At 48.3% G+C, this 20,271-nt stretch overlaps 1 protein-coding gene across 1 annotated transcript in view; it reads right to left on the bottom strand.

The window, feature by feature from the left end:
- Positions 1–10,544: 10,544 nt before the first annotated feature.
- The window catches only part of BTNL9 (butyrophilin like 9), a 21,006-nt gene continuing 11,279 nt past the window's right edge, over positions 10,545–20,271 (bottom strand). The window contains exons 5-11 of the mRNA XM_025388254.1: positions 18,464–18,583; positions 18,254–18,286; positions 17,488–17,508; positions 16,273–16,293; positions 16,013–16,039; positions 13,317–13,343; positions 10,545–12,142 (exon numbers count right to left, since the gene is read on the bottom strand). Coding sequence (XP_025244039.1) covers positions 11,517–12,142; positions 13,317–13,343; positions 16,013–16,039; positions 16,273–16,293; positions 17,488–17,508; positions 18,254–18,286; positions 18,464–18,583 — 875 coding nt within the window. The 3' untranslated portion in view covers positions 10,545–11,516. The remainder of the gene's footprint in view (positions 12,143–13,316; positions 13,344–16,012; positions 16,040–16,272; positions 16,294–17,487; positions 17,509–18,253; positions 18,287–18,463; positions 18,584–20,271) is intronic.

Below are 20,271 nucleotides of genomic sequence, written 5' to 3'. Positions count from 1 at the left end.
ATTGTATCAGTTTTTAGATGTTAGAAACTAGAGGCTTAATTCTGGAAAGCATATCTTGACAGTAGTTTAAATGTGAACATGTATTTTTAGAAACAAATTTTGGCTTAAGTGAACACAGATTCATTGTAGCATCTGATGTTGTCACAGTCTTCAGGAGAAAAAAACAACTATTCACCATCCTTGGACATATGTGTTGAAATGCATGCTGCTGTGTGTGCAAATGAACCCACTTTTATACTTGTATTATTTTGCATTGACGGTCTATTTTGAATTTAAATAATCATGCTTTGATTCTTCATAAGTTTTTATGTTATGGAATTGTTTGCACTGATCATAAAATAAAAATAAAAATATAAATAAAATAAAATATAAATAAAAATAAAAGAAATGTGTGAAATAAAAAAGTGGTCCAAAGAGGAGCTCATTTCTTTGGGAGGGGCTGGGGGTGGGACGTAGGCTGGAGAGGGAGTCACCATGGCCCTGGGCAAGGTGCTCATGGGAAGAGCTGATTCCCTGCCCTCCATGGGGATGGAGTTAGGAGTACTTGCCACTCTCCAAGCTGCCCCTAAAAGAATCACATGGAACTTTGGGGGATGCCTGCAAGAAGAGGAGCTTGGTACCTTGTTCTGATGGGCTGGACGACCTGCCCAGAGGAAGAGAAAACTGGGAGATGAAGCCCTTGGAGAGAGCCTGCCCAACCCTCCCCAGTGCCAGCTTGTGTTTCCCATGGGTCAGGTCACCCGGGAAGCAAGCCATGTTAAGCCATCTGGCTGCCTCCTTCCCAGGCCGTCTGCCGGGTGGGGAGTGCATGGGCGTGTCCTGGCACAAACGGCGTGGAACAGAGGCTAGGGGTTCAGCCAAAGCACAGCTGAAGGAACTGAGGAAAAGGGAGGACTTGCGGAGGGTGTGGCCGCCTCATCTCCTTTTTAATTGCAAAGCGATACATGCTTCCTGTAAAAATTTCTGTGTACCATAAAAATGTACAGCGCCATAGTACCCCATAGTACGAATAAACCATGTCTGTTCCCCTGGTAGCAGGTGGATGGTTTTCGACCTCTGCGTACGTACTGACGAACTGAGTGTCTTGCGTCTTCAGGTGCTAACGCAAACATTTCTGCAGAACAGATTCCTGGGAGCGGAATTGTTGGGTCAAAGGATGTTCACATTTATAAACTGGCAGATGTTACAAAAATTGACCTCGAAGTAGCTGTACCAATTTATAAGCCCACCAAAAATGTGCAGGAATGCCCAGTTCCTGGAATCGTTGTCCCGTTAAGATTCCCTGTGGGGCTGGGGATCCCTTGCCGCCCGCTTGGCTGAGGTCTTTCCCCCGCTCTGCTGATGGCAGCAGCTGTTGCCACCTCGCAGCACGGCTGGGGCTGCACAGTCCACGGAGCTGGCGGGAGCCCCCGCGCCCAAACCGCCGCTGCAGACCCGGCCTCGCGCTCTACGGAGCCGGCAGGAGCCGCACCCAGGACGGCGGGGCTGGAGCAGCCCGAACCGCACCTGCTCCGAGCGCTCCTGGGCTCCAGCGGGTCGGCCGGACGTAGGGAGGGTCGGCCTCGGCCTTCCCGGGGGCCACAGCTGCCCTCTTCCCTGCAGGACCCGGGCATCTCCGCAGCCTGCGCCCTCGGGGGCCCCGAAGGACCCCTCCCTTCCCCGCTCTGTCCCCGCGGGCTCTGGGGCGTCTGCTCCGGTTACCCGGCCTCTCTCTGCTCCGATCTCGGGGCGGGTTTAGGGCCGAGCCCTGGGGGCCTTGAATGACCACAGGAGGCAGACGGAGTCCTCGGCGGGAGGGGGAAGGTCCCCCCAGTAAAGGTCCCACTTTCAGGTCAGGCCGGGCCTTGAAGGCTGGGCGGCCAGTCCTGCGGCCCTGAGTGGGGACTCGCGGTGCCTCCTCCAGTCCCGCCCGTGGTCACGCGTGGGCCAGTCGGCCTGTGCTTCCTCCGCTCTGAGGTCATGAAAGTCCCGGGACCAGGCAGAGGAGGCCGGAGGACGACCAGAGCCAAGAAGGGAGGCAGGTGAGTGGACAGACGGCCGCTGGAGAGAGCTGGAGAGACCTGCAGGCCGGGAGGAGCTGCAGGCCGGGAGGAGCTGCTTTCTCTGCTGAGAGCCTCGGAGACCTGCGGAGACACCGAATTACTTGCCTGTGGAGAGGAGTTAATCTCTCCAGGGCCTCCTGTCTGCTTGGAGCTGAGCACTCCATGGGCAGCCAGCCTGCAGGGAGGAGCTACACTCCTCTGAGTTGCTGTAATACTCAATAAAACTCTGCTTCATCCTTGACAGGTCATGCTCTCCGTGGGATATCTTTTTACTGATTTGTGTCTTCGCTTTATTTCATTGTTTTAGAGTTGTCAGTGCACAGATATTTCACTTTCTTGGTTACATTTATTTTTAAGTATTTAATTTTTTAAATGATATTGCAAGTGGGGTTGTTTCCTTGGTTTCTTTTTCAGAGAGTTTGTTGTTAAGGTGTGGAAATGCTGCCGCTTTTTGTGTGTTGGTTTTTTATCCTGCAACTTTATTAAATTTATTGGTTTTAACAATTGTTATTGGAGTCTTTAAGGTTTTCTACATAGAGAATCATGCTCTCTGCAAATAGGGATAATTTGATTTTTCCCTTCTAACTTAAATGTTTTAATTTCTTTTTCTTTCCTGATTGCTCTTGCTAGTACTTTCAGTTCTGTGTTGAAGTGGTGAGAGGGGCATCCTTCCCTTGCACAGGATTTCAGAATAAAAGATTTCAGTTTTTCCCATTATGATATTAGCTGTAGGCTTTTCATGAATGGCCTTTCTATGTTTAGGAAGTTTTCGTCTATACCAGTTTTGCTGAGAGCTTTTTTGAAAAAAACATGAATGTTAAATTTTGTCAAATTATTTTTATGAATCAATGGAGATAACCATGTGGTTTTTATCTTTCATTCTGTTAATGTGGGGTATCATATGGATTATTTTCCTATCCCAGGGATAATTTCCACTTGTTCATATGATGTTTTTGGTGTGTTGTTGGATTTGGTTTGCTAGTATTTATTGAGAATTGTTGCATCTATGTTCATTGGAGATATTGGCCTGTAGTTTTTTAAACAGTGTCTTTGTGTGGCTTTGGTATCAGAGTAATGCTGGCCTCATCAAGTCAGTTTGGAAATCCTAGCTCCACTTCAATTTTTTGGAAGAACTTTAGAGATACTGGTATTCGTTCTCCTTTAAGTGTTTTGTAGAATTCATCAGTGAAGCCATCAGTTTTTGAGCTTGTCTTTGGTGGGAGACTTTTTTATTACTAATTCAATCTCCTTACTCATTTATACTTGTTTTTATTTTCTTTGTTTTTCTTTTCTTTTTTTCTTTTTTGAGACAGAGTCTTGCTCTGTTGCCCAAGCTGGAGTGCAGTGGCACAATCTTGGCTCTGCAACCTCTGCCTTCTGGGTTCAAGCAATTCTCATGCCTCGGCCTCCCAAGAAGCTGGGATTAAGGGATGTGCCCTGACACCCTGCTATTTTTTTGTATTTTTAGTAGAGATGGGGTTTCTCCATGTTGGTCAGGCTGGTCTTGAACTCCTGGTCTCAAGGGATCCACTCACCTTGGCTTCCCAAAGTGCTGGAATTACAGGCGTGAGCCACCACGCCCAGTCTGTATTTTCTATTTCTTAATGATTCATACTTGGTATATGTTTCTAGGAATTTACCCATTTCTTCTAGACTATCTGATTGGTTGCTGTACATGGTAGTTTTTTATGATCTTTGTTTCTTCTGTGGTCTCAGTTGTAATGTTTCCTGTTTCATTTCTGATTTTATTCAAGTCTTCTGTCTTTTTTATTGCTTAGGGAAAGGTTTGTGAATTTTGCTTATCTTTTAAAAAAATCCAATTCTCAATTGTATTGATTTTTTTCTGCTGTTTTTCAAGTCTCAATGTCACTTATTTCTGCACTGATCTTTATTGTTTCTTTTATTCTGCTAACTTGGGGTTTCATTTGTTCTTTCCCTGGTTGCTTGAGCTGTAAAGTTAGGTTGCTTCTTGAGATTTTTCCATTTTCATATTGTGTTGTATTTTCATTTTTATTTGTCCCAAGATATTTTTTGTTTCCTCTGTGATTTCGTCTTTGGCTCATTGTTATTCAGGTGCAGGTCGTTTAATTTCCACATGTTTGTGCATTTTCCAAGATTTCTCCTGTTATTATTTTCTAGTTTCATACCATTGCGATTACAACAGACACTTGATGTAACTTCAGTCTTCTTAACTTACGTTGTGCTGTAACATAGACTCCTGCACAATGTTCCATGTGCTCCAGAAAAGAGTGTATTCTGTTGCTATTGGATGAAATGTTCTGTATATGTCCATTAGGTCCGTTTGGTTTAAAGGCCAATGTTTCCTTTTTGATTTTCTGTCTGGATGTTCTATTCCTTGTTGAAAGTGAAATATTGACCAGGCTCATGCTGGTGGCTCACACCTGTAATCTCAACACTTTGGGAAGCCTAGGAGGGAGGACCCCTTGAGGCCAGGAGTTCAAGTTGACCAGCCTGCACAATGTATCTAGACCCCATCTCTACAAGACAAAAAAAAAAAAAAAAATTGCCAGGCATGGTGGTGGCACATGCCTGTAGTCCTAGCTACTTCAGAGGCTGGAGGCAGGAGGATTGCTTGAGCTCAGGAGTTCAAGGTTGCAGTGAACTATGATTATGTCACTGCACTCCAGCCCAGGCAGCAGAGCAAAACCCTGTTTCTAGACAAAAAATAAAAAAAAAGTATTAAAGTCATCTCCTACAATGCTTTTTAGTTTATCTCTCCCTTTAAATTATTTTAAATTTGCTTTATATATTTAGTGCTCTAATTTTGGGTGCATATATATTTACAATTGTTATATCCTCTTAATGTATTGAAATATTATTATATAATGACTTTCTTCGTCTCTTTTTACAGTTTTTGACCTAAAGACTATTTTGTCTGATGTACATATAGCTAACCCTGCTATCTTTGTGTATCCATGCACACGAAATATCTTTTTGCAAGGTGTATCTTTTTCTATTACTTTACTGTCTTATCAATTCTTTATTTTTAAAGTGAGTTGTTTGTCAATCTCTTCTTTTTAATTGAAGTATTTAGTTCATTTTTATTTGTTATAGCTATCTCTCTGGTAAGATTTAAATCTAACATTTGCTTTTTGTTTCCCACATATCTGTACCCTTTTCAAAAAACACAGTTCCTCCTATTTGCATCCTATTGGACTAATCAAAATTGTTTGGTATTTTATTTTATCACCTCTATTGATTTTTTCAGTATAAATCTTTCTTTTTTGCTACCTTATTTTGTTGTTTTTTCCTTAACTTTAGAATTCACACTATGCAGTTTCCCTATACCGCAGTCCACCTGGATTTGTTGTAACAATTTACAGATGACATAGAAAATTGAAAATGTTACATACCTTTTTGTGGAAAGGTCCCACTTTCAGGCCAGGGAGGGCCTTGATGGCTGGGCTGCCAGTCCTGCGGACCTGAGTGGGGACTCGTGGTACCTTTTCTGGACCCACCCATGCCACCCATGGAATCAGTCGGCATGCGCCTCTTCCCCTCTAAGGTCTATAAAAGTCCCGGGACCAGCCAGCAAAATCAGCACCGCAGAGACCCCATAACACTGCCACCAATGAGCTTCCCATCCTCAGGCACGCTCAAGCAGCGGGAGCCTCCCAGGCAGGGTCAGCACTGGTGTATTCCGTAGACTGGACAGGGATACACACAAAAGTGTTGCGTTCACCCTTTTCCTACTTTGAGGGTTAGCTGCATGGAAAACGTGAATGGTAGGGAGAAGGACATCCACCATGTGCTATTTGTATGCACTTGCCTGGGGCCACTTGCAGGAGGGAAACGTGGGTTTTTACTCTGCATGCTCCAGCCTTCTGGGCGGCCTCCCCTGGGGCCTTCATGGTTCACAAAATGTATACCTGAATGTCTCGGGTCTCTCTCAGTTTAAGGCTGGGTATGCCCCCCCGCCCCCCGCTTTTTTTAAAAAGTCCCCAGCAGGTATTTGTTTTTTCTTTTCAACATCCTGTTCTGCAGCTTGTCTCAGCTCTCCATATGCTGAAGAGCCAGGTCGTGGCACAGGCCGTGCAGAGACTAGCAAAGGCTTTGAGGTTCTCCTCCTCCGTGATGATTTAGGCTTTCTCCTTCCCGTAGCCGTTCCTGATGGGCATAACTGGTCCTGTCAACCTGGTGGCCAATTTCAGTTCTTCTGCTGAACCGTCTCCCTTTCTGGGGGCCAAGGCTTCCTGGGGAGAGGATGCGTTTGGTCCCGTGCCCCTTTAGCTGCTGTACATTGGCCTGCGGGACTCAGTGGACTTGTTCTGCCGTGTTGGATCCACAGAGATGCCAACGGTTTGGCCCAGCTTCTTGTGAATGCCGGCTACCCTTAGCTCCTCCAGGCTTCAGACCCTGCCTACTTTGGTGTGATGTGTTAGCATGAGGCACCTTACTGTGGGCTGGGTGGGCCCAGGCGCGGGGGTCGGGGTGATGGGATCTCTGGTTGGCTGGTTGAACCACGTGGCTGTGTGCCGCTGCCAGCCCTTGTGAGAGAGGGGTTTGAACTTCGTGACATTCCAGCTGGGGCCTCTGGCTGCCCACAGCCCTCTGCACAGGAAAGCAGCCTTCCCGTCATTAAAAGTGGGTGGATCAGATCCACTGTTTATTTAAACACAGTTTAATGTTGTTTTCTATTTAGCTATATGTTTGCTTTTCTTATTTATCACATAAATACAGTCCTAAAGGAATAATAACTACAGATGGAGAGGAAACGTATTTTTAATGTTATAACATATTTTTAATGATCACATCATAACCCTTTACCCCTTAATACGTAAGTGTGCATTTTCTTAAGAGCATTCTTCTACATCGAAATCAGGAAATTAACATTTATCCAATAATAACCTTGTTAATATTATCACAAAAACATTCATGAGTAGGAACCCCAAATATTTACACACTAATGCAAATGACTGTAGAAAATAAAACTTGCATTTTCTGAATATCATGTGTTAATAAGGGGAATAGCTTTCTCCCAACAGGTGACCGAGAATATTTTCATAAGCTTAAAATGCACTTATCTGACTTGATGGAGAAACAAATTACAATCTCCCTCTAGAATTTCACAGACAGCAGTGTCTGGACCTGGCATCTCGTGAGGGCTGGTCATAGGTGTCTCTTCCTGCTGTGGTCTGAATGTGTCCCTCTTCACCACGCCCCACACACATGTTGAAATCCCAACACCCAGTGCAATGGAGTAAGAGGTGGGACTTGTGGGAGGGGATTAGGTCATGAGGGTGGAGCCCTTACGATGGGATTAATGCACTTATCAAAACAGATCTGTCAGGGGCTGGGTGGCTCACGCCTGTAATCCCAGTCCTTTGGGAGGCCGAGGCGGGCAGATCATGAGGTCAAGAGATCGAGACCACCCTGGCCAACATGGTGAAACCCTGTCTCTACTAAAAATACAAAAATTAGCTGGGTGTGGTGGTGGGTGCCTGTAGTCCCAGCTACTCTGGAGGCTGAGGCAGGAGAATCACTCGAACCCAGGAGGTGGAAGTTGCTGTGAGCTGAGATCACGCCACTGCACTCCAGCCTGGCGATACAGTGAGACTCTGTCTCAAAAACAAAACAAAACAAAAAACCAAAAAAGAAACAGACCCTGGTGGGGGTGGGGTGAGGTGGCTCATGCCTGTAATCTCAGCACTTTGGGAGGCTGAGGTAGGTGGATCACTTGAGGCCAGGAGTTCAAGACCAGCCTGGGCAACATAGCAAGACCCTGTCTCAATTTAAAATAAAAAATGTAAACAGACCCTGGAGAACTCTCTTGGTCTCTGCCTTGTGAGGATACAAAACAAAGTCAGCAGTTTGCAACCAAGAAAAGAACCCTCGCCAACCCTGACCGTGCTGGCACCCTGATCCTGGACTTCCAGCCTCCAAAACTGTGAGAAATACATTTCTGTTGTTTACAAGCCACTCAGTGTATGGCATTTTGTTACAGCAGCCAGAGCTGAGTAAGGCACTTCCCAAGTCTGCCCTCAGTGGTGTCACATCTTCAGCTTGAAGTCAATCATAGTGGGAGTGCTTGCACCAGGGAAATCGGCTCAATATATTTTTTTTTTCAGAAAGCCAGTTATTAAACATTTATCAGACACCACTGCATTTCTTTATCATTCTCTCTCTCTGTTTATATTACTATATGTTTTAATGAGCCATTTGAAAATAAGGTACAAACATCATAATCCTTTACCCCTTAATACGTAAGTGTGCATTTTCATAAGAGCATTCTTCTACATCAAAATCAGGAAATTAACATTTATCCAATATTATTTAATACACATACCTCTTTCAAAATGCCCTTTTCCCCCCCAATAATCTCCCTCTCTTTCTTTCTAGAATCAAGCAATCATTCCACCTCAGCCTCTGAAAGTGCTGGGATTACAGGCCTGAGCCAACTTGTCTGGCCCAGTGATGTTTTTTATAGATCCAGGATCCCATCCCGGGTCACCGATTGCATTTAGTTCTCCTGTTTCCTTTAGTGTGAAGCAGTTCCTTAGTATTGTCCTGTCTTTCAGGACCTTGACATTTTTGAAGAGTACTCGTCAGTTTGTCTAATATTTCCTCCTGATTTATGCGTTTTTGGGTGCAGGAATACCTCAAAAGTGATGCCGTTTGTATTCTCCACTGCATTGTATCAGGAAGAATGTGATGTAAACTGTTTTCCCATCTGGCGATGTTAACTTCTGTCATTTGGCTAAGGTGGCGTCTGCCAGCCTTCTCCACTGTAAAGTTAATTGGTACGTGTTTTGTACTTATGAGTTAAGAAGTAATATTTTGAGACTCCTATTGTAGGGCAGAGCTTTCTCTTCTCTCCATGAATTTGTTTGTGTATGTATGTATGTATGTGTATCAGTGGGGAAATACTTATGGATTCCTATTTTATTCAGGGGTTCAAAATCTATACTGACGTCGAAATCCATTTGACTTGGCTCTTCTGTCCAATCTACTTTATTATTTTCTGTTGTAGGATATTGTAGGCTCTTCTTGTATTTTCCCTGCCCTAGCCTTGGACTCAACCATTTCTCCAAGCAGACTTCATTCCTTTTGCTGAAAATAGTACTAAAAACTAAGTTCTGGGTCTAGGTGTGCCCATTGGCACTGGGCTGTTGTTGTTGCTAAGCCTTCAAACAAGACAGAGCTGGGAACGAGCTGCATGCACACATACATCTATGTATCTGTCCACGTGTGTGCGTGCATTCCATCTCTCTACATACAGGAAAGCCCACGCGTTCACATTGATACCTCTCATTCCAGTCCACCTTAGACTTACTCTCACCCTCTGCTTTCCCCTTTCTGTATTTCCGTATTTCCCTTCACTGATACAGAAACCTGACTCTCAGCACACTTCGTGAATTTTTTTATTTGCACACCCCCCTCTGATGTGTAACCAAACTCCTGGGCCTGTGGGGTGAAAGCTCGTCCCCAGAGGTGTCCCTGCCCCATCCATTCCCATCCCAGTGCTGAAGGCCCTGGTGGAAATCTCAGTCCCCATGAAGAGGAAAAGAAAAGGAGAGGGAAAGAGGGAAGAAGGAGGAAAGACCAGTTAGAAAGCTTGGCTGCGACTAGTCTCCCTTCCTCATTCTCCTTCTCAAGCAAGATGGGCAAGGAAAGCTCTGCCTGGAATAAGGGCAAGGGGAGGAGAGCATTACTCCTCTGAATTGTACTCTGAAACAATGCCCTAGGAGATCGTCCAGCAGTTTCATTATAGTTCCTTTCAAATGAATGATTTTGAAGATGAATATTAAAAAAAAAAACCACACAGCTTCTTCCCCTTTATTACAGAACTGATACATATACATTATTGAATGTTAAAAAATACAAAGAAGACATTTAAAAAATACAATTACCAACCATTTTCCCATCCAAAGGTAATCACTAAGCTTTTTGGTGTATCCTTCTCCCCACCACCCAACTCTTTTAGTTTGCAAAATTTCAAACCCACAGCAAAGCTGCATTGATAGTACAATGAATATCTGTCGACTAGTCACCTAGATTCACCAAGTGTTGTCATTTTGCTACATTTGACTTGTCTCTTTCTTTATATTAATATGTTTTATATTTTTCCACTTAGTCACGGGAAATTCAGTGGCAGACACTGTGGTAATTTATATCTAAAAACTTCAGTATGTTTGCTAAGAACAAGAATATTCTCCTACATAGCCACAGTACAAATGCCTCACCCTGAAAATGAAGCTGGGCACAGTGGCCCATGCCTGTACACCCAGCATTTGGGGAGGCCCAGGTGGGAGGATTGCTTGAGTGAGGAGTTTGAGACCAGCCTGGGTAACAAAGTGAGACCCTGTCTCCATAACAAATTCAAAATTAGCTGGGCATGGTGTTGTATGCAGAGGTGGGAGGATGACTTGGGCCCAGGAGGTTGAGGCTGCACCCCGGCCTGGCCAACAGAGAGACTATCTTGGGGTAGGGGGTGTAGAACACTTCTCCAGTGATATCTTGTTCATGTTTCATTTTCCCCAATTGTCAAACTAATGATGTCCTTGGTGCCATCATTGATGGTGTTAAATTTAATCACTTGGATGATCTGGTAGACGTCTCCATTGTAAAGTAAATTTCCATTTGTAAATTTCCCCTTTCAAATTTATAAGTAGTGTATAAGGTCACTGCTTTGAGACTGAAAATACCCTGTTCTCCAAAAGACTCTCACCAATAATTAGACTTCGCCTCTAAAAGAAACCTTCCTGTTTCTTCTTTTTAAAAAGAAATTTGAGTATCAGCATGAACTCATGGATTAGGTTTTTATTCAGTGTGTTATCATCTCTCCTGTCATTATTCATCCTGATGTTCAAATTGTCCCACAATTGGTCAGTGAGGTCCCTTCAGCCTGGCTCCTCTACCCTTTTGCCATGTTGCCGTCACGTTTTGAGCGCTTATTTTACTTTACCACACACAATGCTCCAGGCTCACCTTGAAATTTTTGCCCCAGCCCCAGAAGCAGCTGTTTCTTCAACTTCATTTTAATGGGAAATGCTATTTAAAACTAGGATCTGAGCCTTACTTAGGTGAACTCGTTGCTTACGAAGTGTCATTGCGTCTCGACTTTTTTAGAGCTAGCAAACGTATACAAAAAATATAAAACGATACAAATTAACTGATCCCTCTAATGCAGTCACCAAAGCTTTCTCCCTTCTTTCTTCCACGCTGGCTTCGTTCCCACCGCCCACCGCAGGCAACCCCGGCTCTCAGCGACGTGGATGTCTTTGTGCTCATTCGCTCAGCCCCACAATCTGCATATGAGTTTTGGACGTGTCTCCTTTCCTTGAAGAAAATCGCATTACACATACGCATCTACGTAGGCAAAGGTCCCCCTCTTTGTCCCCCTGGCTGACATTTTGGCTGGTGCACCTGCTCACTTCACAGGAGCAGGAGAGCAAAGCGCGGGCCTGGGATCCGGGGAGCCTCCCGGGCCAGTCCTGCGGCCACGAGGGCGCCTCACCACCAGTCCGGCGCGGGGTCCGTCGGCTCGTAGGGCTGCAGCCACGTGTCACTGTCGTTCTCTTCGGGGACGCGCGTCCCTCGAACCCGCAGCGGGCAGATGGTCAGGGGATCCGGACGTTCGCCGCCGTCGTGGGCCCGGGGCCTGAAGTAGGCACACAGCGCGCCCGAGAAGGTGTCGTGGAAGGTGAAGATGTGGGAGCCGTCGGACACGTTGAAGAAGGACAGCTGTCCCGCCTCGCAGTCCAGGAAGACGCCCAGGCGCCGCGGAGGCACGCGCAGGGGGAGCGCCACGCGGTGCGGGGCCAGGACGAAGTACTCGCAGCCGTTCCACAGCCCCAGCACCCAGTAGCCGGTCGCCGGGCTCAGGCGCACGGGCCCCGCGCGCGGCACCGCGGCCAGGCAGGCGCCCAGGAACCAGCGGCTGCGGCGGCCCACGTGCACCTCCCAGTAGTGGCGGCCCGCGGAGAACCGCTCCAGGCTCAGCGCGCACGTCTGCTCCGAGAACCGCTGCGGGTCGCTGGGCGCGGGGCCTGGCGGCGCCCGGCGGGAAGACACGCTCTTGCCATCCTCGGACACTTCCAGGCTGGGGTGCGCGGAGGCCGCATCCAGAGTCACGTCCACTGCGCAGAGCCCAGCGTTAGTGCGCGCCCAGGACGGTCTGGGCCGGTCCGTCTCTTCCCCGAGACGGACAAACCTCTAGTTTCTCTTGGTGGAACAATCAGGGAAATGAACCCCTTACTCCGACCCTCGCCCCTGCAAACCCCCTCCCCGGGACTGAAGTGACTCCTGCGTGTTTGATAGTGACAAGGAATCCTGCCCTTGCTTGAACTCCATACCAGAGAGAGCAAGGAAGCAGGCTGGCGGGAAGGCAGCCACGTCCCGGTCAAGGGGAAGGACCTATGGGCGGGTTCTAGTTCCTGCTGGTGGCACCACCCGTGTGACCTTGACATAATCAGGAGAGCACTGAGCGTCATTTTACAGAAGTTTTTGGATTTTTTTTTTTTACATCCAGTCCTTCAGAAAGTTTTAAAAAGGATTTTAAAAGGACCTTTGAGATCATCTATCCAGTGCCCCACATTTCAGCACCCTATCCCATCTGACAGATGGGAACCTAGGGGACCCCTTCTGTCAGAGGATCCGGGAGGTTCCTTATAAACTCTGCACTCTCGCCTGCAAATAGCCCCGAGCCAGATGGAAACAAACGTAGTGTAACCCCGAGGAGCGATGTGTTTGGGAGCTCACGTGTGTGTGTGTGTGCACGTGCGTGTGCATGGAACCACCCGTGTGTGTGTGCGTGTGCGTGTGTGTGTGCATGGAACCACCTGTGTGTGTGTGCGCACGCATGTGTGTGTGCATGGAACCACCCGTGTGTGTGTGTGTGTGCGCGTGTGCGTGTGCATGGAACCACCCGTGTGTGTGTGTGTGTGCACGCGTGTGCATGGAACCACCCGTGTGTGTGTGTGTGCGCGCGTGTGCATGGAACCACCTGTGTGTGTGTGCGTGTGTGTGCATGGAACCACCCGTGTGTGTGTGCGTGTGTGTGCATGGAACCACCCGTGTGTGTGCGTGTGTGTGTGTGTGCACGTGCGTGTGCATGGAACCACCCGTGTGTGCATACACATGTAGGCATATGTGTCATGTGGCGTGTTTGCAAGTGTGCGTGTGTGTCTGTGTGTGCCGGCCCCATACTTGGCTCCCAGAAAGCCCCGACCTCTAATCTCAGATCTCCCCACCTCCCTTCTGTTCAAGATCCAGCCAATCCAAAACACAAATCAGTTTCCTGGCTTCAGTTACCTGCATATTTTTGGGCTGCTCTCCACTCTGAAACCAAACAGAGAAGGAGAAAAAAAGGTCAGAAATCTCAGTCAGTAACTCTGGAACCTTGGCAAAGGCTCCAGATGCATGAGGGATGCATGCAGCGAGAATGACCCCATTCCCACCATGACAGTGGGTTTGAATTCAGACTGGTCTAGGGGTTCACCATGTATTTTCTTGAGAAATTTTAGATCCAGTAGAGGCCTGTGTCATTGATACCAGAGCTACATGCAGGCTGAAATTCTGCTGAAAAAAGCAGGAGAATGGAGCATGTAGGTGAAGAGACTCTATAGGCAGCCTGGATGCCCTGAGACACAGACGTGGAGCCTCAGACTCTGACTGGCCAGGCTGTGCCCAGGAGGTCCAGCTGAGCCTGACAGATCCCGAAGATGCCCTCCAGATGTCCTGTCTTTTCGTGACATGCCTCCATTCTTAATGTGAATCAATCTGAGTGGATTTCTGTTGTGTTTTATCTTGTTTTGTTTTGCAACAAAGATATCACCAAGTCACAAAAGCAAAAGCAACACAAGACATTCTCAGAGTTCCAGATATTTACAGCAAGGCTTTGTTGCCCCAGTTTTGTGTCAGGATAACTGGTGAAGCTTTAAACACAATAGCTCTTGTGTGGGATATCTCAATTCTACAAAGATGTTGATTTTCCCTAAGTTTATCTGTAAGTTCAAAGCAATCCCATGTAAAACTCCTTTTTGGATTTTTTGGGGAGATTTATGAATTTATCCTAAAGTTTATATTTTAAAAAGGTTCATTCACTTTAAAAAAGGAATTGGAAATGGAGAAGGAAAACTTGTACTTCCAGATACTACAAAAGCCATAGCAGTAAAAACAATGATGTAACAGGTGGCCACTGGACAAACTCATATAGAGACAGGGATCCAATGTGCATCAAAGGTGGTTCCCCACATCAGTGGCAACCCTGGAACGGTGGAGTAAATGGCGTTGGTAAGCCCAACTCACTATGTGGAGAAAAATCACAGGATTCTCACCCAACACCTCATAAAATGGCAAATTTTAGATGGATTAAAGATGCAAATATAAAGATAGTAGAAAGGTTTTTGTAGTTAAAGAAAAAGAAATAGGAGAAAGTGTAAGAGAATATCTTTGTGACCTAAGTGTGAGGAAGGTTTTCTTCCATGAAACTTCAAAAACACAAACCATAAGGTAGGTAAAAAGGTGATGGATCACGTTTTATCAAAATTAATAATTCCTTTTCAGTAAGGGGAACTCTGGACACAGCTAATGGCAGATGGCACAACAGAAGAAGGAATTCACAATGTTTACCCACGAAGGATTAATCTCTCTCTCTCTCTCTCTCTCACACACACACACACACACACACACAGAGACATATAATATTCCTGTTAATAATAAAAGACAGCAATCCCAAAAGAAAAATGGGTCAATGATACGAACTGGCAGTTTTCAGTAGAGGAAGCTCCCGAACCAACTAGCATATACAGAGATGCTCAATCTTCTCAGCATTCACAGGTGTGCAAACCTAAAGAACCATGAGCCAGCTGGGTGCGGTGGCTCAAGCCTGTAATCCCAGCACTTTGGGAGGCCGAGACGGGCGGATCATGAGGTCAGGAGATCGAGACCATCCTGGCTAACACGGTGAAACCCCGTCTCTACTAAAAAATACATAAAACTAGCTGGGCGAGGTGGCGGGCCCCTGTAGTCCCAGCTACTCGGGAGGCTGAGGCAGGAGAATGGCATAAACCTGGGAGGCGGAGCTTGCAGTGAGCTGAGATCCGGCCACTGCACCCCAGCCTGGGCAACAGAGCGAGACTCCGTCTCAAAAAAAAAAAAAAAAAAAAAAAAAGAACCATGAGCCATCACTTATCCCCATTGACTGGCAAACTTAGAAAGCTGGCTCACGTGAGATGTGTGCACATGGAATGTCCCTGCATGGCTGGTGGCAGGATGATGACGCTGCCTTCAGGGGATCCCAGTATCCCCTTACCCCATGGGACACACCCACCATGGGCCAGCAATCCCCCTCCTAGTTATAGATCCCAGAGAGATCTCCACACAGGACCGTAAGGCAAAGCGTTTGAGACTATGCATTCAGTGTTGTTGTGGAATTAGAGGCAGCCTGGATACCTTCCCCAGGAGGGTGGCTGGCTAAAATGAAGCACTCTGCGGTAAGGAGGAAAAACAGACTGAATACACACGAGTGGCAGCGATGGATATTAAAGCATGGTGAGCATGAGAAAAGCAAGGAACAGCACAGAACCATAAATGTCACTTCCATGAACTAAGATGCATATGCATAAATCAATATTCACATTTTGCAAGAATATATAGAAACTATATACATTAGACTGTCTGCATTATGGGTGAATAGAGGGAGGTATACAGAGAAGTATTTCCATGTACAGCAACACACTCATGCCAGAACCATGAGTCTGTCTTGGAGGATGGGCACCAGGAGTCAAGGTAACTCTGATATGTAACCAGGATTGGAACTAGTGGTTTGCAGTACACTTAGTCCTCAGGACGGAGTATAACCTCTACCCAGTGACATAGATTAACACATGCTGTGTGAGGCTGCGGAATGCAACCAGAATGAAGCCCAATAGGTTCATCAGGGTGGGTTAAACCGGGGTGCTCAGACATAAATGAGGAAGAGTCAGAGAGAGACGGATTCCACTCACCAGCCTGGCCTTCAGCCCGTCTCCAGTCTGAAGCAACCAAGGAAAAGCAGGAAATTAGCACATCAGGACCCCAAGCTTCCCCGCTCACACATCACATCTTGCACCCACCGCGTCCCCTCCCCTCCCCTCTCTCCCGCCACCCACACCGCCAGCAGGGGTCCTGCCTGGGCATCATACCTGGTTGGGAGATGAGAAGATATATCGGGAACCAGATGCAAAATGATGAATAAAGAGAAATAGTTCTAAGAGGGGTCACTTACCAAGCTCTTTCTGAAGCTTCTCTGCAGGCAGAACACACAAAGAAAACATCAGCCTGCAGATGGGTGGAACCATCTTCCCAAGAGGCCACTGGGAAGAGCTTCCTCAGTCTTAAGCCATTGCTAATCATAGCTTCATTTTTTTTTTTTTTTTTTCCCGCAGCTTCATCTTTGCCCCTTCATTGCCCTCAAAAAGGAGGCCCACCTGCAGGACTCTTATGCCTCATCCTATCTTAGCTCAAAGGTAGAAATCTGCACAGGGCCTAGAAGGGGAACCAGATCTTAGTACTGACATGCCTCTTCCCAGGGTTCAGGTTGTTCCTTCTGTCTGAAATCACAAGCTTCCTGGGGGCAGAGCTCCTACGTAAGTCCAGGCACTGAGTGCAGCCTATGTGAGCCTCAGGGTCACTTACTGGGTACATTATTTAAAGGACTGGAAGGACATCACACCCAATTATTTCCCCTGACCAAATACCAAGGACGCCAACATTTTGCTACTAAAAATGCATTCCTTTGATCTGTCCACCTAGTGTGAAACTCTTTCAAAGGTAAATGCTCCTGGAAGAGGCATTCGTACTATAGTATTATGACTTACAATTCAGACTATAGTGTTAATGACTTATTAGGGCTATTTTTTTTTTCATTCCCCTTGAAGGACTAGGTAGACGTCAAGACAAGCTTCCCCAACCTTACAGTTTCATCTGAATCGCACCCCAACCCCAACACCATGATGGCCTTTTCCTCCATTCCCCTCCCTTGGGTTCACTCTCTCTTCCTCTCTGCAGAGACACATTCCACAGTTTCACGTCTCTGAGTCCCTCTGGGGAGAAAAGTGAATCTGAGAAATTATTCCCATTTTGGTGCAAATTAAAGGTGTCACCCTTCCTAGTGCCATTTGCATTAAAAAGAGAAGGCTATTTTAGGAAGATGAACCAGAGACAGTAAACGTTTTATGACGGAATTTTAACTGAATTGTCTAATTTGCAGGGGAGGAGCTGGCAGGGTCTGTCCGGAGGGTCTCAGGCAGCTGGACAGTGGCAGGCAGCCACCCTTTCAGCCCCTTAGCAAGAGAAGAGGTGGAGGCTCACAGGGATGGTCTAGAATTAGACAGTTGCCAGCCGACTCCATCCAAAGGGAGCCTCTCCTCCCACTGCACAGGCACAGGGGTCCACCCCACTGGCTGACAGGCAGCACTGTGGCCCCGCACCCAGAACTTACCCAGCTCTGCAGTGAGTTTCCCTAGAGAGAGAGAGAAAAAAAAAAAAAGAAGAAAGACTCTCAGGTTGGGGAATGAGGCAGACAGAACAGGTGGATGAACACTGAGGCCACACCTCCGATGTGGCACTGCCACCCCCGGTGGTCTGGGGGCCCAGGCTGGGCTGGACAGTGAGGCTCCAGGCAGGGGATGGGGAAGTGCCCATCCTTGGCTCCCCTTCTCCATAGGAAGGTGACCCAGCGCCCTCCCTCCTGCTACTGTGAAAATAAATGTCAGAGCCTTCCAAATTTACTATGTCCAGGGGAAGCGTTAAGCCCTGGACACTGCCTCACATACCACGGCTGTTTGTTTGCTCTGGTGCCTGACCGCGGCTTCCTGACCTTGTGCTGAGGTGTCACCCATCAGCCCGACTCCCTGAGCTTCGCGAAAACCTGGACGCAATGACGCTGGCAGCAGAGACCCTGGTCGCTGCTCCCTCTGTACGGTGCAATGTTAAGCGAGCTCCGAGGGTGTAATCCACAGCAGCCAATCAACCCTGGCACCGTCCACTAACCTCCGCGTGGAAGATGCAACCGTTCAGCACCTCCGCTTTTGCCCGTATGAACAATCTTCCCTTTCCCCACCGAGGGCGCGGATCGCCGCTCCCGGGGGCCGCCCTGACACCTTGCGCTGGAACAAACCCTCGTCACGGGGTCCAGAGCCTTTGATTTACTGCACTGCGGGCGGGCACTTCGGGAGGTGGGTGCAGAGCGCCCGGTCCCCGCTCACCTTCTCTCTTCTCCGCCTCCTTCTTCAGCTTTTCTGAAGGGAAAACGGGAGGGGAGAGGCTGAGTGTGCGCCCCCCGCTCTTTCCAGGCCCCGTTCCCGCGCCGCGTCCTGGGAGGAGGCGCCCCCGTGCCCCGGGGTCCAGGACCGGACGCCCCTCCCCGCCCCACTGCCCCCAGCACAGCCCGCTGGGCGGGCGACCCGCGCCGGTACCTTGGCATCGCCGCCGCAGCCGGAGGAAGCCCAGCGCCAGCCCCGCGAGCACCGCCAGCAGCGCCGCCAGGGCCCCGACCAAAGCGCCCTTCCACGGAGAGGCTCCGGGAGAAAACACGCCTGGAAAACACCCCCCGGGACCGTCTCGATTCTCGATTCAGGCGCCACTGAACACCCAGACGCAAGCCCGGCCTGCCCGCTGCGTGCCGGAAAACCTCCCGAGGGACCTTCGGCCGGCAGCCGCGGGTGAAACGCGCGTGGGGCAGCCGCGGGTGAAACGCGCGTGGAGGTGGGAGCCGAGCGCGATCCGCGGACGGGCCGGGGCGAGCTGCAGCGTGTGCGGGAGGGAACCGGCGCCCCAGCCCCGCTCGCGGCTTCTGCGGCCACGCGCTGCCCTGGCTCCGCTCCTTCCCACTCTTGCCCCACGCGGGAGGGTCCCGGGGCTTGGCAGGCGCTGGACGTCCAGGGAGCTCCCGCTCCGCGCCCGCGCTGTCTAGTCCACAGCTCGTCTCCTGCTTGTTTGCAAACATTCGGCTTCTACCTCGGTTCCTACCGCGCTTTTGGAAGCAGTGAGAACGAAACCACGCGCGCGTGGCCTGGCAGCTCCCACCTCCCTCCCGGCTCCCCAGGCAGGACCCGCCCCGAGGCCGGACCAGGCCGGGGGCAGCGCCCACAGCACCAGCCAGCGCAGAACACATTGGCCTTTCACAAACGCTGTGGCAGTTTAACAGAGTAACTTTCTGTGTCGTCTAATTATTAGAAAATGGTGCTTTGATCTCAGATCTTTAAAAAATATATATTTTTTATTGTAGTAAAATATACGGAACAACATTTCCCATCTTAACCGTTTTTAAGTGTACAGTTCAGGGGCGTAAGTGTACTCACCATGTCGTGCAACCATCACCACCGCCCATCTCCAGAAGTTTCTTCATCTTTCAAAACTGAACCTCTGTACTTATTAAACAGTAGCTCCTCTTCCACCCCCCAGCCCCTGGCGCCCTCCATATACTCTCTCCACCCCTGTGGACTTGACTCCTCCAGGTAATCCCACATCAGCGGAATCAGACAGCAGTTGTTCTTTTGTGTCTGGCTTATAAGTGACATTAATGGGCTTTGGCTTTTACTTTTGTTTTTCTAGCAGTGCATTTTTATTGTATGGTACAAGAACACTGGGTCACAATGGATTGGTCCTCACAACAGATGGTGTGTGAAGCAATCGCCTGGGGTCAAGAGCAAGGGCTCAGGGCCGACTGTCTCTCTGACCTGTGACCCTCTGCCTTGACCCTCTGGCTTCCTGGCTGTTCTGCCAGCGGCCGGCAGGTTTCCCTCTCAGGCCCCTGGCTTTGCCCTTCCCACCACCTTCCCAAAGATATCCATGTGAATCATGCCCTCTGTAAAGGGGTCCGTGCATGCAAACATTTACCCATCTAAAAATTTGTATATAAACTTAAGTTTCATAATAAATATAAATAATATAAATTAAGATTTATATTGGCCGGGCGCGGTGGCTCAAGCCTGTAATCCCAGCACTTTGGGAGGCCGAGGCGGGTGGATCACAAGGTCAGGAGATCGAGACTATCCTGGCTAACATGGTGAAACCCCGTCTCTACTAAAAATACAAAAACCTAGCCGGGCGCGGTAGCGGGCGCCTGTAGTCCCAGCTACTTGGGAAGCTGAGGCGGGAGAATGGCGTGAACCCGGGGGGCGGAGCTTGCAGTGAGCCGAGATCGCGCCACTGCACTCCAGCCTGGGAGACACAGTGAGACTCCGTCTCAAAAAAAAAAAAAAAAAAAAAAAAAAAAAAAAAA

The sequence above is a fragment of the Theropithecus gelada genome, chromosome 6 (assembly GCF_003255815.1).
Source record: "Theropithecus gelada isolate Dixy chromosome 6, Tgel_1.0, whole genome shotgun sequence".
NCBI classification, from domain to species: Eukaryota; Metazoa; Chordata; class Mammalia; order Primates; family Cercopithecidae; genus Theropithecus; species Theropithecus gelada.
This window is presented reverse-complemented; position numbering and strand designations above follow the sequence as displayed.